The sequence below is a fragment of the Cyanistes caeruleus genome, chromosome 32 (genome assembly GCF_971803275.1).
Source record: "Cyanistes caeruleus chromosome 32, bCyaCae1.hap1.1, whole genome shotgun sequence".
Lineage (NCBI taxonomy): Eukaryota > Metazoa > Chordata > Aves > Passeriformes > Paridae > Cyanistes > Cyanistes caeruleus.
In genome coordinates this window covers 2,113,068-2,128,070 of record NC_141733.1, presented here as the reverse complement: position 1 = coordinate 2,128,070, position 15,003 = coordinate 2,113,068, and the positions used below count along the sequence as shown (strand labels likewise).

General features: G+C 63.7%; 2 protein-coding genes across 3 annotated transcripts; both read right to left on the bottom strand.

The window, feature by feature from the left end:
- Positions 1–142: 142 nt before the first annotated feature.
- DDX23 (DEAD-box helicase 23) lies at positions 143–7,790 on the bottom strand. Of its 2 annotated transcripts, none has more exons than XM_086870279.1 (17): positions 7,628–7,790; positions 6,871–7,073; positions 6,668–6,766; positions 6,470–6,566; positions 6,283–6,348; positions 5,601–5,739; positions 5,389–5,519; positions 5,205–5,317; positions 4,970–5,113; positions 4,148–4,373; positions 3,651–3,796; positions 3,175–3,352; positions 2,852–3,094; positions 1,902–2,053; positions 1,679–1,787; positions 1,406–1,580; positions 143–720 (listed from the first exon to the last, which is right to left on the bottom strand). In XM_086870279.1, the coding sequence occupies exons 2-17, from the start codon at positions 7,071–7,073 to the stop codon at positions 497–499; spliced, it is 2,445 nt and encodes an 814-aa protein (XP_086726405.1). In that variant the 5' UTR covers positions 7,628–7,790; the 3' UTR covers positions 143–496. The 2 variants fall into 2 exon arrangements, with proteins under 2 accessions (XP_086726405.1, XP_086726404.1); XM_086870278.1 differs by having other exon boundaries at positions 5,389–5,522; positions 7,628–7,784.
- A 575-nt stretch (positions 7,791–8,365) lies between these two features.
- On the bottom strand, positions 8,366–14,916 carry RND1 (Rho family GTPase 1). Its single transcript, XM_086870365.1, has 5 exons — positions 14,742–14,916; positions 14,571–14,658; positions 12,018–12,127; positions 10,024–10,158; positions 8,366–9,210 (listed from the first exon to the last, which is right to left on the bottom strand). Exons 1-5 carry the CDS (start codon positions 14,859–14,861, stop codon positions 8,965–8,967), a joined length of 699 nt encoding a protein of 232 aa, XP_086726491.1. The 5' UTR covers positions 14,862–14,916; the 3' UTR covers positions 8,366–8,964.
- Positions 14,917–15,003: the final 87 nt, after the last annotated feature.

The window sequence follows — 15,003 nt, the reverse complement described above, 5'->3', positions numbered from 1 at the left end:
GGCGGGTGGGGGGACAGTGCTGGTGGGTGCTGAGCACCTCAGAGTGCTCCTTTTGGGCACTGCTGGCTTCTGTCCCCATGGGAGGTGGCACTCAGGGGCTGGGCAGTGGCACCCAGGCGAGGGAGAAGACGAGGAGGCGACGCCGGTAACGCCGCTGCCGGTTTATTCCTGCAGCCTGGAGCTTCAGCTACAAAAAAACCCCAAAACCCCAAAGGATGAGGTGCAGACAGTTCCCAGGACAGCCCAAAAAACAGCCCCGCCCTGGCAGCAGGGAGGGACCGGCCCCCAAACAGCCTCCAGCAGCTCCTCCGCTCCATAGGGAAAGTGGGGAGGGGGGACCAGGAGAACAGGGGGGGATATTTTGGGATAATCCCAGCCCCAGTCTCTGCCTGTGGGCAGTCCTTGGGTTGCACAAGCAGCTGGGAAAAGAACAGCCAGAGCAGTCCTGGCAGCCTTGCTGGTCCTGTTGTCCCCGGAGGGGTGACAAAGAGGGGCCTCAGGCGAAGATGGTCTCCTCCCGCCGCTTCTTGGTGAGGATGGTGCCCGGCTTGTGCTGGGCATCGGGGTGGTTGGCGAGCTCGGGGGGGCACGAGGACACGGGGCTCTCCAGGATCGCCTGCTTGAGGTCGTAGAACACCGTGGAGTCCTCCTTGGTGAGGAAGGTGATGGCCACACCGCTCTTCCCTGCTCGGCCCGTCCGCCCAATGCGGTGGATGTAATCTGGGGGGGGAAATGAAGGGCTCAGTGTGGGCAGCTCCAGGGCTGGGCACTCCCTGCAGCCCCCCCTGCACTCCCAGCTCCAGGGCTGGGCACTCCCTGCAGCCCCCCCTGCGCTCCCAGCTCCAGGGCTGGGCCCTCCCTGCAGCCCCCCCTGCACTCCCAGCTCCAGGGCTGGGCACTCCCTGCAGCCCCCCCTGTGCTCCCAGCTCCAGAGCTGGGCACTCCCTGCAGCCCCCTCTGTGTAGCAGCACCAGGGCTGGGCACCCCCAAGAACCAATGCCAGGAACCCCCACCCCCTGACACAGGTAGCACCAGGGCTGGGCTCCCCCCACACCCTCAGCACCAGGGCTGGGCACCTTCTCCATCCCAAGAACCAGGGCTGGGCACCTCCTCCACCCCAGGAACCAGGGCTGGGCACCTTCTCCACCCCAGGAACCAGGGCTGGGCACCTCCACAACCCCCTCCGTGAGGGCAGCACCAGGGCCAGGCACACCCAGCACCAAGGCTGGGCAACCTCACAGCCTCTTCAGTGTGGCAGCACCAGGGCTGGGCAATCCCCCAAAGCCCCTCCACCGCAGGTAACACCAGGGCCAAGCACCCCAGCACGGGCAGCACAAACCCCCAGCCCCACTGGCACAGGCAGCAGCGGAGCTGGGCTCTCCCCTCAGTGCCCGCCCAGCCTCACCCTCGATGTTCTTGGCCATGTCGTAGTTGACCACCATGGAGACGTCGTGGATGTCGATGCCACGTCCGGCCACGTCCGTTGCCACCAGGATGTCCTTGGCCCCGGCCTTGAGGTTGGAAAGGGCGAACTCTCGCTGCTCCTGGCCCTTCCCACCGTGCAGGGTGCAGGCATTGTACTGTGGGAAGAAGAGAGGGTCAGAGGGGGCACATAACGGAGTCCCCACGTGGGGATGAAGGGACAGGGCTCAGGGTGACCCCCCCAGCACAGACTCACCCCCATCTTCTCCAGGGACTTGGCCAGCACATCGCAGCCCTTCTTCTGGTTGACGAAGATGATGATGGGCGGGTCGAAGCCCTGTTCCAGGATGGCCAAGAGCTTCTTCCTGTAGAGGAGAAAGAGGAGGAAGAGACAGTTGGGCAAAGAGATGCTGAAGCGCCTCACAGATTCCCCATCACCCTCCAGCCCCCAGGCCACCCCCAGACCCCGTGCTCCCCACCTCTTCTCGGACTCGGACATGAGGAAAACCTTCTGTTCCACCCTCTCGTGAGGTTTGCCGGCCGAGCCGATGTACACCACGGCCGGGCGCCGCAGGTAACTGCGGGCCAGGCGCTCCACTGCCGGGGGCATGGTGGCCGTGAACATGACAGTCTGCAAGGGAACAGGGCAGTGACATCCTGTGAGCTGGGAATGGCCCCAGTAGGGCAGGGAACGTCCCACAGCGAGGCAGGAATGATTGATGGGGAAGGAATGTCCCCCCTCATGGAGCAGGAATATAATCCACTGGGAAAGCACATCCCCCAGTGAAGCAGGAATGACCCCAGTGGGGCAGGAATATCCCCCATGGAGCAGGAACATCCCTCAAACAAACAGGAATGACCCCAGTGGGGCAGGAATATCCCCCATGGAGCAGGAACATCCCCCAGTGAAGCAGGAATGACCCCAGTGGGGCAGGAATATCCCCCATGGAGCAGGAACATCCCTCAAACAAACAGGAATGACCCCAGTGGGGCAGGAATATCCCCCATGGAGCAGGAACATCCCCCAAACAAACAGGAATGACCCCAGTGGGGCAGGAATATCCCCCATGGAGCAGGAACATCCCCCAAACAAACAGGAATGACCCCAGTGGGGCAGGAATATCCCCCATGGAGCAGAAGCAACCCCCAACGAGGTAAGAATGACTCCAGAAGGGCAGGAATGTTCCCCCATGGAGCAGGAACATTGCCCATGGAACAGTGATATCTTCCTGTGAGGCAGGATTCTCCCCCATGGAGCAGAAATGTCCCCTTGTGGGGCAGAAATGACCCCTCATGGGGCAGGAACACCCACTGTGGGGCAGGAACGTTCCTCCACAGAGCAGAAACCTGACTCCCATTCCCTCAACCCCTTCCCCACCCCACAGACCCCCACAGGAGCCCTCCCAGGCTCCCCCTTGCCCACACTCACCTGTCTGTACTTGTGCTTCCCAGACTCAAAGTTGGCCAACATCTTCTCGGGGTCCTCGGCCTCGTCAGTGTCGGGTTTCTGGTTGGTGACGGGCATGTGCTCCAGGATCTTCTGCACGTCGGGCTCGAAGCCCATGTCGATCATGCGGTCGGCCTCGTCCAGCACCACGTAGGTGCAGCGGCTCAGCACCAGGTACCGGTTCTCCAGCACGTCGATGAGCCGGCCTGGCGTGGCGATGACGATCTGGGGGGCCAGGGGGGGTTGGTGGGAGCAGCCCGGGGCTGAGCTGCCCCCCTGGGACCCCCCTGGGACCCCCCACTCACCTCGCAGCCCATGCGGAGGCGGAAGCCCTGATCCTCGCGGGAGATGCCGCCGATCACAGCCACGGTGCGGATGCCCAGGGGTTTCCCAAATTTGATGGTTTCCTCCTCAATCTGCTGTGCCAGCTCACGGGTGGGGGCCAGGATGATGGCGTAGGGCCCCTGGTCTGATTCCTCGATGCTGCAGCATGGCAGGATGTGGTTGTGTCACCCACGGTGCCACACGTGTGCCCGCCAGTGTCATCCCCCACTCCACCATGTCACCCTGTAACCCTGCCTCAATCCCTCCAGTGTCACCATCACCCCATCCTGTCACCTCCACACCCTGCCACTCCACCATGTCACCCTGTAACCCTGCCTCAATCCCTCCACAATGTCACCCCATCCTGTCACCTCCACAGTGCCTCCCTGTCCCCACCCCTCTGCAGTGTCACCCTGCCACTGCACCCTGTCCCATGGGCAGTGTCCCCGCCCCGCACCGGTCGATTTTGGGCAGGGTGGTGATCCACACGAGCAGCGGGATCAGGAACGCCGCTGTCTTGCCGCTGCCAGTCTCGGCCACGCCGATGATGTCCCGGTTCTGCAGCCCGATGGGGATGGCCTGGCGCTGGATCGGGGTCGGCTCCTGCCAGGGGGAGCAGGTTAGGAGCAGAACTTCCCCTGTTCCCCCTCCAAATCCCTGACAACCCCTGTTCCCCCTCTCCAAATCCCTGACAACCCCTGTTCCCCCACTCCAAATCCCTGACAACCCCTGTTCCCCCTCCCCAAATCCCTGACAACCCCTGTTCCCCCTCTCCAAATCCCTGACAACCCCTGTTCCCCCTCTCCAAATCCCTGACACCCCCTGTTCCCCCTCCCCAAATCCCTGACAACCTCTGTTCCCCCTCTCCAAATCCCTGACAACCCCTGTTCCCCCTCCCCAAATCCCTGACACCCTCCTCTTTCCCCCTCCCCAGCTCCCCCTCTCCGTGCCCACCTTGTATCCACACTTGTCAATGACCTCCAGGATGTGGGGGGGCAGGGAGGAATCCTTCCAGGAGCGGATGGGATTTGGGATCTTGCCCCCCTTGGTGGTGATGCTGTAATCCTCACGGAAGATGCGCCAGTCCCTGTCTGTCATCTCGTCCAGCTTCTTCTGGGACCAGTGCCGGTCATCCCAGCGCTGCTTGGCCTCCTTCTTCCGCAGCTTCCGCAGCCGCGCCCTGGCCGGAGGGAGGGAAGGGATGGGGGAAAGGAAGAGGGAAAGGGGACAGGGAAAATGGGGATGAGGGAAAAGGGAATGGGGAAAACGTAGAGGGAAAGGGGACAGGGATGGGGAAAATGAGGATGAGGGAAAAGGGAATGGGGAAAGGAAGAGGGAAAGGGGACAGGGATGGGGAAAACGGGGGTGAGGGAAAAGGCAGAGGGAAAGGGGAGAGAGATGGGGAAAGTGTGATGGGGAGAAAGCGATAGGAAAAGGGAGATGGGGAAAAAGGGAATGGGGAAAAGTAGGATGGGGAAAACGGGATAGGAAAAGGAGAATAAAGGATATTGGAATGGGGGAAATGGGAGAGGGAAAGAAGATGAGAGAAATGGGGATGAGGACAGGGGGGTGAGGGAGGGGGAATGAGGGCAGGGTGAGGAAAGGGATGACAAATGGAGTGAGGAAGGTGAGGAAGGGGAAGGAGAAAGGGGCTCACCCTGTGCCTCTAGAACCCTTCTGCCAGTTTCCTGCAGGACCTGCTGCAGCCCAGCCAAGCTGGGCCAGCTAAGATCCCACACACCCCTCAGCACCCTCCCAGCTTCCCCAAAACCTCACTCCTCCTGCTCCTTCTCCTCCAGCGTCCGCCTCTTCTCCATCAGGTCCCCATAGAACCGCGACTGTTCCCGTTTCTGTTGCTTCAGGTCGATGCCGGCGATGAAGCCGCGGCCCAACAGCTGCACCTGGTGCCTCTCCTTGTACCTGGAGCAGGGTGGGAGCATCAGGAGCAGGGCTGGGGGCTGCCTTGCACCCCACAAGGACACCCCAGCCCTAGGGGCACCCCAGCACTCACAGGGGGTTGTAGTCGATGGAGGTGTCCTCCGACGCGTCCCACTCGAACACGAACTTGCGGTCGTTGAGGTGCCGCGTGCGCCGGCGCTTCTTCACCCCCCCCAGGTACCGCTCCTGCAGGACCCCAGGCTCAGCAAGACCCCCCCACCCTCCCCCCAGCCCCCCAGCCCAGCCCCCTGCCCCACCTTGATGGCGTGGAGCTCTTTGCTCTTGTCCTTCTCCTCCCGGATCTTCTGCCTGCCCTCCTCGTCCTCGGTGCCGTTGGTCTCCCGCTCCATGCGCTCCCGACGCTCCCGGCGCTCGCGCTCCTGGGGGTCTTCTGGGGAGCAGGGGAAGGGGCTCAGAGCCAGCACCTGCCCCGAGGGCTGAGTGAGGGGCTCCAGGGATAAGCCCTTACCCAGCATTTTCCTGCCCATCTCCTGGAATTGTTTCCTCTTCTTCCTCTCCTCCTCCAGCAGCCGCTGCCGCTCCTCCACCTCCTGCTGCCGCCGCCGCAGGGCCTCAGCCTCCCGCTCCGCCTTGGACAGGAACTTGGGCTGGGATGGGACAGAGGCAGTGTTACACTGGGCCTGGCTGCCACCCCTGTGCTGCTGGGGGTCCCCTCAGCCTTCTCTGCTCCTTCCTACGGCCCCCAGGTCTCCCCTCTCCCTCCCTGGATCCCCCAGACCTCTCCTCTCCTTCCCAGGGGGGCTCTCTGCTCCCTCCTCGTGTTCCCCAGCCCTCCTTTCCCTCCTAGGGTCTCCCTGTGTCCCTCACCAGACCCCTCAGCCTTCCCTGTTCCCTCCCAAGGTCCTTCTGCTCCCTCCTGGGGCTCCACCAGGCCTCCCCCCTCCCTCCTGTGTTTCACAGCCCCCCACATGCCCTCCCTGGCCTGCCTGCCCTGTACCCTCTCAAGCCCCCAGTGCTCCCTGCTCCATCCCATGATCCCTCCCAGTGCCCCCTGGCACTCTCTGCTTCCTTCTGGGGTTCCTCTGCATCCCCACGTTTCTCAGCCCTCCCTGTTCCCTCCTGGGGTCCCCCCTGTGGTATCCCCACAAACATCCACACCCTCTGCAGAGGGAAGAAGCTCCTGTTCCTACCTTGGCCTCTGCCTCCTCTTCTGCCTTCTTCTTTGCCAGCAGCTCCTCCAAGGACAGCGGCTGTGCCTGGAAGCAAAGCCGGGTGTCAGCCCCGCTCCCAGGGACCTGAACACACTGGAACCACTCCCCAGGGACCTGGATCCACCTGGAGTCACTCCCAACCGAGCCTTTTCCTCCCCCTCCTCACCTTCTCCTTCTTCAGGGCATTCTCCTCCTCCTCCTCTGCCTTCCGTGCATCCCGGTCCTTCCGAGACTTGGAGTCCTTCCCCCTGCCCGGGGACAAACTTCCAAGGAAAACAGCACAGAATAAGACACCAGACACAGCCCAACCTCCAGGGGGTTTAGGGGAGAGCAGGAACCTCTCAAAAAAAGTGACAGGACCCACCTGGATCGCTTGCGGTCCTTGTCCCGCCGGTGCCCATCCTTGTCCCTGTCCCGCTCCTTCTTGCTGCGGTCACGGTCGCGCTCCTTGTGCCGCCGATCCCTGAGGAAGGGGGGGATCACAGCGTGACCCAGAGCCCTCACTCACCCCCCGTGGGGCCGTCAAAGCTCTTCCCAAAAACCCAGGGAGCCCTGGACCCGCCTGACCTCTCTGTGGACTTGGAGCGGGACCGGGAGCGCGAGCGGCTCCGTCTCCGCTCCCGGGATCGGTGTCGCTTCCGCTCCTTGGCCGGGGAGCCCTTGCGGTCCCGGTCCCGCTCCCTCTCCCGCTCAGGGGAGCGGGAACGTTTCCTCTCCTCCTTCACCGGGGATGCATCCCGATCCTTCTTGTCCGCCAGTTCTCCGGCCATCTGCGGGGTCAGAGCGGGGACAGCGGCGGCTCGGGGGGCGCACACGGAGCCCGGGAGGGAGCGCGGGGGGCTGCGAGGGGAACCGGGGTGCAGGGTGGGACCCCTGGGCAGCAATGGAGACCCGGGGGGGACAGAAGGGTTGTGAGACCCAGGGGAGCCACAGAGGGACCTCAAGAGCTGGGGAACCCGGGAGTGCAAAGGGACCCTCAGGAGGGAGTGGGGAGGCCCGGGGGACCCCCGAGAGGGCACAGAGGGACCCCAGGAAGGAGCGGGAAGAACTGCAGGACCCCGAGAAGAGAACGTAGAGAGAAGGGGGCACCCCGAGAGGGCACAAGGAGGCCCAGGGGCGGGTGGGGAGAGGCCTGGGGGACCCCGAAAGGGCTCCGGGAGGCCCGGGGGACGCGGCGCGACGGCGCTCCAGGCCCTGCCCCCGGTGCTCAGTACCGGGGCTCTGCCCGGTGCCTGGGCACCAGGGCTCTCCAGCCCCTAGGCCCCGAGGAGGTGCCCCGGGTGTTCCTGCAATGCCCCGTTCGCTCCCGCCGGTTCCCGCTCACCGCCGCAGCCCCGGGTTCAGCGCCGTCGCTGCGCCGCCGCCGCCATGTCTGCCGGGCCCGCAGGGCATGCCGGGACGACACGGGACTACAGCTCCCGGCAGCCCTCGCGCCACTGGACTACAGCTCCCGGCACACCCCGCGCGCTCTCCGCGCCCCTGCGCAGTCGCAGTGCCGCCGCGGCTCGTGATCCTTCCGCCGCGCGGCAGCTCCCCCTCCCCAGCCCAAAGAGTCCTCCGGGCCGGTGTCCCCGTGTCTCTGAGCCCCCCACATCCCGCAGGGACCTCCTGCCTACCCAAATGAGGGCCTTAGGGCCGTGTCCTCGCGGTCTAGAGCACCTCAAGTCCTGGGGAGGCCGTTCCGCTCAGTGTCCCCCATGTCCCTGCACACCCCGGGTCCCCCGGGGGCCGCCCCAGGTCAGTGTCCCCACTGGCCTGGGCACTGCAGACTCGCCAGGGACCCCCAGAGCAGCGTCCCTGCAGAAGCCCCAGACCCCCACTGCATCCCCATTCACAATATAGGGTCCAAGGCAGAGTCTGGGGGCAGCAGAAGAGGTGGGGGGACTCTTTTGGTACCCCCCCCCCCAAAGACACCCCACCCCAGGGATTTTGCCTTCTGCACCAGCACCCAGGGGTGACAGCACAGCCCCACATCAGTGTCACCAGTGATCAACACACCCCAAACCTCCCAACACCCTCCCAAAACCAGCATCCCTCCCCAAAACACAGGGCCAGGCAGGGCTGCACATAGGTAGGTGTTATATTTCTGATAATAAATAAGCTTTTTAATAACACTGACATGGAACAGAGACACCCCCCCCCCAAAGACAGTCCATAAAACAGCCCCCCTCCCCCCTCCCCAGCCCACCAGGGTCCCCCCAGGGCCAAGCAGCAGATGAGGGATGGGGTAAAGGGGGAGAAAACAGGATGAGTCCCACGATGTGCACGCCAAACCCCACAGGGATTCCTAGGACGGTGTCCCTGTGTCCCCCAAACCCCACAGTGACCATCCCAGGTTGATGTCCCCGAGGGTCTGGGCACCCCAAACCCCACAGGGACACCCCTGGGGTTGATGTCCCCTGGGTTCTGTGTGCCCCAAACCCCCCAGGGGCTCCCTCGGGGTTGGGGAGCAGCTGAAGACACCCCCCAGACCCCCCTCCCATGGGGGCAGCCCCCCAGGCTGTGGGGCTGGCAGGGCAATGGTGCGAGGGAAGGGCAGCAGCCCCCCATCCTCCTTTGGGGGGGGGCTCCAGGGCTCTGTCCAGCCCCCCCATCCCATTCCGGGGGCTTGGGGGGGGGGGCCCAAAGGTGTGTGTGTGTGGGGTCATTCCCATCCCCCCTTCACATGACGGAGCAGCTTTTCGCTTTTTCCTTCTTGAAGGTGGAGGAGATGAGCTCGGAGCGGCTGGGAAGGTGCAGGAGTCTCTTGGAGAGGCTGCGGGGGGGGCTGCGGGGGGGCTGCGGGGGGGCTTTGCTCAGACAGATGCCGGACACGGTCCGGAAGATGCTGTGGACGCTCTTTTCCGAGGTGAAGGCCGAGCATTCCAGGTATCCCTCGGCTCCCAGCTGCCTGGCAGCTGCACAGCCCTGCGAGCAGCCTCGTGTCAGAGCACTGGGACAGCCCAAAATCCACCCCTGTAAACACTGGGATCCCCCAAAACCCACCCCGACACCCCAAAATCACCCCCATAAACACCGGGATCCCCCAAAACCCACCCCGATACCCCAAAACCCACCCCCATAAACACCGGGATCCCCCAAAACCCACCCTGATACCCCCAAAACCCACCCCCATAAACACCAGGACACCCCAAAATCACCCCCATAAACACCGGGATCCCCCAAAACCCACCCTGATACCCCCAAAACCCACCCCCATAAACACCAGGACACCCCAAAACCTGCACCCATAAACACCAGGATCCCCCAAAACCCACCCCGATACCCCAAAACCCACCCCCATAAACACCAGGACACCCCAAAATCACCCCCATAAACACCAGGACACCCCAAAACCCGCCCCCATAAACACCAGGATCCCCCAAAATCCACCCTGATACCCCAAAATCACCCCCATAAACACCAGGACATCCCAAAACCCACCCTGACACCCCAAAATCACAACCATAAACACCAGGATCCCCCAAAATCACCCCCATAAACACCGAGACACCCCAAAATCCACCCCCATAAACACCAGGACACCCCAAAACCCGCCCCCACATCAGACCACCCGGACACCCCAAAATCACCCCCACAAACACTGGGGTATTCCAAACTCACAGCCCTGCAAATGCTGAGACACCCCAAACCCACCCCCACATCAGACCACCGGGACACCCCAAATCCAATCCCCCATGACCATCGGGACCCCCCTAAATCCACCCGGGCCCCCCCAACCTGCTCGTAGGAGATGGGCGCCTGTTTCTGGTGCGAGAGCTCCAGGAGGGTGCTCAGGTCTGTCCGAAGGTCTGTCTTGCACCCGATGAGCAGCACCCGTGTGTTGGGACAATAATCCAAGATTTCTGTCTTCCACTGAGGGGTGAGGAGCTGCTCTCAGGGACAGGGGACCTCAAAACCCTCTCCCTGTCACCCCACAGGGTTGGTGTCTCCATGTGCCAGCACACCCCAAACCCCATGGAGATACCCCCAGGACAGTGTCCCCATGTCCCTGAGCCCCCCAAACCCCACAGAGATACCCCCAGGACAGTGTCCCCACATCCCTGAGCCCCCCAAACCCCACAGAGATACCCCCAGGACAGTGTCCCCACATCCCTGAGCCCCCAAACCCCACAGAGATATCCCCAGGACAGTGTCCCCACATCCCTGAGCCCCCCCCAAACCCCACAGAGATACCTCCAGGACAGTGTCCCCATGTCCCTGAGCCCCCCAAACCCCACAGAGATACCCCCAGGACAGTGTCCCCATGTCCCTGAGCCCCCCAAACCCCACGGGGATACCTCCATGACAGTGTCCCTGCATCCCTGACCCCCAAACCCCATGGAGATACCTCCAGGACAGTGTCACCATGTCCCTGACCCCCCCCAAACCCCACAGAGACACCTCCAGGACAGTGTCCCCATGTCCCTGAGCACCCCAAACCCCATGGAGATACCCCCAGGACAGTGTCCCCAACTCCCTGAGCCCCCCAAACCCACAGAGATACCCCCAGGACAGTGTCCCCATGTCCCTGAGCCCCCCAAACCCCACAGAGATACCCCCAGGACAGTGTCCCCACATCCCTGAGCCCACCCCAAACCCCACAGAGATACCCCCAGGACAGTGTCCCCAACTCCCTGAGCCCACCCCAAACCCCACAGAGATACCCCCAGGACAGTGTCCCCATGTCCTTGAGCACCCCAAACCCCATGGGGATACCCCCAGGACAGTGTCCCTGCATCCCTGACCCCCCCAAACCCCACAGAGATACCCCCAGGACAGTGTCCCCATGTCCTTGAGCACCCCAAACCCCATGGGGATACCCCCAGGACAGTGTCACCATGTCCCTGAGCCCCCCAAACCCCACAGAGATACCCCCAGGACAGTGTCCCCATGTCCTTGAGCACCCCAAACCCCATGGGGATACCCCCAGGACAGTGTCACCATGTCCCTGAGCCACTCCAAAGGGGTCTCCAGGGACAGTGTGTCCCAGCCCTGTATCCCCAACTCCCACAGGAAGTTGGCTCAGTCCCCCTGGGCACCACAAACCACACAGGGACTTCCCAGAGCAATGTCCTGACAGCCCTGAAGCCCCAAAACCCAGATGGGACTCCCCAGATCAATGTCCCTTTATACCCCAAACCTCACAGAAACCCCTCCTGGACCGTGTCCCTGCATCCCTGAGCCCCCAAACCCCACAGGGACCTCCTAGGACAATGTCCCTGTGCCCTCCAAACCCTGCAGGGATCACCTCAAATCATTGTTCCCCTGTCCCTCCACCCTCCAAAGCCCACAGGGACCCCCCCCAGCTCAGTGTCCCTGCATCCCTGAACCCCCAAACCACACAGGATCGATCTCCTTGTGTTTCTGAGCCCCCTAAACCTCACAGGGATCCCCCTGCATCAGTGTCCCCGCCTCCTGGAGCCCCCCAAACCTCACAGGGATCCCCCTGCATCAGTGTCCCCGCCTCCTGGAGCCCCCCAAACCTCACAGGGATCCCCCTGCATCAGTGTCCCCGCCTCCTGGAGCCCCCCAAACCTCACAGGGATCCCCCTGCATCAGTGTCCCCGCCTCCTGGAGCCCCCCAAACCTCACAGGGATCCCCCTGCATCAGTGTCCCCGCCTCCTGGAGCCCCCCAAACCTCACAGGGATCCCCCTGCATCAGCGTCCCCGCCTCCTGGAGCCCCCCAAACCTCACAGGGACACTGTCCTGGGGCCTGAGCCCCCTCCCCACCTTCTTGGCTGCGCTGTCGAGGGTCTCGGGGCGGCTGACGTCGAAGCAGAGCAGGACGGCGTCCGAGTCGCTGTAGCACAGGGGACGCACGTTGTCATAGTAGGGAGAGCCTGGGGGAAAAGGGGGTGTCACCACTCAAACCCCCACCCCAGGGACCCGGGAAAGGGGGTCTGGCAAAGGGACACAGCCCCCTGTCCTGGCCAGGGTGGGAGCACAATTCTAGAGATCCCCAAAAGGGACAAAGACCCCCAAAACAGACACAGCCCCCCATTCCTGCTTGGGGTGAGAGACACAGGTTTGGAGCTCCTCAAAAGGGACAAAGACCCCCAAAACAGACACAGCCCCATTCCTGCTTGGGGTGAGAGACACAGGTTTGGAGCCCCCCAAAAGGGACAAAGACCCCCAAAACAGACACAGCCCCCCATTCCTGCTTGGGGTGAGAGACACAGGTTTGGAGCTCCTCAAAAGGCCCAGGGGGTTGCACAGCTCTTGAGCCCCCCAAAACAGATACAGCCCCTAAAACAGACACAGCCCCGTTCCTGCTCAGGGTGGTGGCTCTAGAGAACCCCAAGAAGGACATAGGGACATAGCTCTAGAGCCCCTGAAAAGGGACACAGCCCCCCAAAAGGCACAGAGCTACCTCCTGCCTGGGGTGGGCTGCACTGACTTGGAGCCCTCCAAAAAGGACAGAGCCCCTAAAAATAGACACAGCCCCAGTCCTGCCCGGCATGGGGGTTCACAGTTCTGGAGAACCCCAAAAGCCACAGGGGAGCACAGCTCTAGAGCCCTCCAGAACAGGCACAGCACCTCAAAAGGGACAGGGGAACACACACTCTCAGACCCCCTCAAAAAACACAAACCTTATTCGTGCCTGAGGTGGGTGCACCGAGCTCTAGAGCCCCCCAAAAGGGACAGAGCCCCCCAAAAGAGACACAGCTCCCCAAAAGGGACAGAGCCCCCCAAAACAGACACAGCTCCCCAAAAGGGACAGAGCCCCCCAAAAGGGACACAGCTCCCCAAAAGGGACAGACGGACACTCAGCTCTAGAGCCCCCCAAAAGGGACAGAGCCCCCCAAAACAGACACAGCTCCCCAAAAAGGACAGAGCCCCCCAAAAAGGACACAGCTCCCCAAAAGGGACAGACGGACACTCAGCTCTAGAGCCCCCCAAAAGGGACAGAGCCCCCCAAAACAGACACAGATCCCCAAAAGGGACAGAGCCCCCCAAAACAGACACAGCTCCCCAAAAGGCACAGACGGACACACAGCTCTGGGGCCCCCCAAAAGGGACAGAGCCCCCCAAAACAAACACAGCTCCCCAAAAGGGACAGAGCCCCCCAAAACAAACACAGCTCCCCAAAAGGGACAGGCGGACACTCAGCTCTAGAGCCCCCCAAAAGGGACAGAGCCCCCCAAAAGAGACACAGCTCCCCAAAAGGGACAGACGGACACTCAGCTCTGGGGCCCCCCAAAAGGGACAGAGCCCCCCTCGTGCCGGGGAGAGGGGCACAGCTCTGGAACCCCCCCAAAACGCCACCTCCGTCCCCGCAGCCCATCAACGTCGCACCGCGGCTTCACGAGGCACAGGGAAATGGATCCCGCGGTGTTTATGTAACAGCCCCCCCCGCCCCTCATTTTGGGGAGCCCCGGCAGCACCGAGGGGTGTCGGGGTGCGGGGGGGAGCCGGAGGAGGGGGTGGGACACGCTGCCACCCCCTCGGGGTCCTCGGGGACACGGAGCCAGCAGCAGCGCAGCCGGGACTGCGGGGGACGCGGCGCGGGGGGGGTGAGGGAAGGGGTCAGTGGGGTGGGGGGGTCCGGGGTGTCCCTCCCCTCCACCCCCCCGACCCCCCAAAGGCCTCGGAGGGGTTTCGCAGCCCAGACGCTCCGTGCACAGAATAGCAAAGAGGCTGCGCCAGCGCATCGCCATGGCAACCGGGGACCGGCGGGGACCCCCCCCGCCCGGGGGGACACTGCAGCACCGGGCAGGGCTGCCCCGACCCCCACAACTCTTCGGGGTGCCCAGGGAAGGGCAACACCGGGATCTCCCATCATCCTCCCAATTGACAGGCAGGGCGCAGGGAGCACCCCGGACCCCACCCGGGATCCCCCCAAGGAAGGGGCTCAGCCTCCTGTGACCCCCCCGCTGTGTCTGTGGGGTCCCACCTGGGGAGTACCTGCGCCCCCTACACCAGGGATACGACCCCTAGACCTGAAACCCCCCCAGCGCGGCCACCGAGCTTCTCTCCTCCGCCGCAGGGACCACAAAACACCCCCGGCTTCCCAAAACACCACCGAGACCACACCGAGACCACACCGAGACCACACCGAGACCTCCCCCCCGCGCTGCAGGTCCCCAAAACACCCTCGGGACGCCAAACCCCCCCACTGCAGCGACCCCCCGCAGTCTCACCACCCCCCGAAACCCCAATGCAGCTTCCCCAGCCAACAGCCCGATCACCCCCGCCAGGGCCGGGGCAGCCCCCGCCGCACTCCACCGCTACCGGAGCCCCCGCCGGCCCCCCGAACGTGCACCGCGCGTCTTCCCCCGGTACCGGAGGTGTCCCAGAGGCTCAGTTCCACCCGCTGCTCCTCGCTGGCCAGACACGCCGTGTAGTTCTCAAACACGGTGGGCACGTACGTCTGCAATGGCACCGAGAGCGTCAGCGCCCGGTCCCGCTTTGCCGGTGCCCGCTGCCGGTTCCCGGTGCCGATCTTGGGCTCACCTCGGGGTAGCAATCCTTGGCCAGCACCTGCAGCATGGCCGTCTTGCCGCACTGCACGTCGCCCACCAGCACCAGCTTGCACCGGACCGGCGCGGCCGGTGCCGGCCTCCGCTCCCGCATGGCGGCGGCGCGCACGGATCCCCCGCGCTCTCACCCACCCACCGCCCTGCGCCCCGCCGCCGCAGCGCCCTTATATACCCCGCCGTCTCCAGGGCCCGCCCACGGCGGCGCCCGCCCGCCAATCACCGCGGGGAATCCCGGA

Excerpts from the sequence above, each read along its gene's own strand:
- DDX23 (XM_086870278.1), bottom strand. The coding sequence starts at position 7,073 with ATGGCCGGAGAACTGGCGGACAAGAAGGATCGGGATGCATCCCCGGTG. Across the intron at positions 5,523-5,600 it reads GATGGGCAGGAAAATGCTGG|AAGACCCCCAGGAGCGCGAG; the intron begins GTAAGGGCTTAT and ends CCTGCTCCCCAG. Across the intron at positions 3,797-4,147 it reads TTGACAAGTGTGGATACAAG|GAGCCGACCCCGATCCAGCG; the intron begins GTGGGCACGGAG and ends TCCCCCTGGCAG.
- RND1 (XM_086870365.1), bottom strand. The coding sequence starts at position 14,861 with ATGCGGGAGCGGAGGCCGGCACCGGCCGCGCCGGTCCGGTGCAAGCTG. Across the intron at positions 14,659-14,741 it reads CCAAGGATTGCTACCCCGAG|ACGTACGTGCCCACCGTGTT; the intron begins GTGAGCCCAAGA and ends GTGCCATTGCAG. Across the intron at positions 10,159-12,017 it reads TCGACAGCGCAGCCAAGAAG|TGGAAGACAGAAATCTTGGA; the intron begins GTGGGGAGGGGG and ends CTCACCCCTCAG.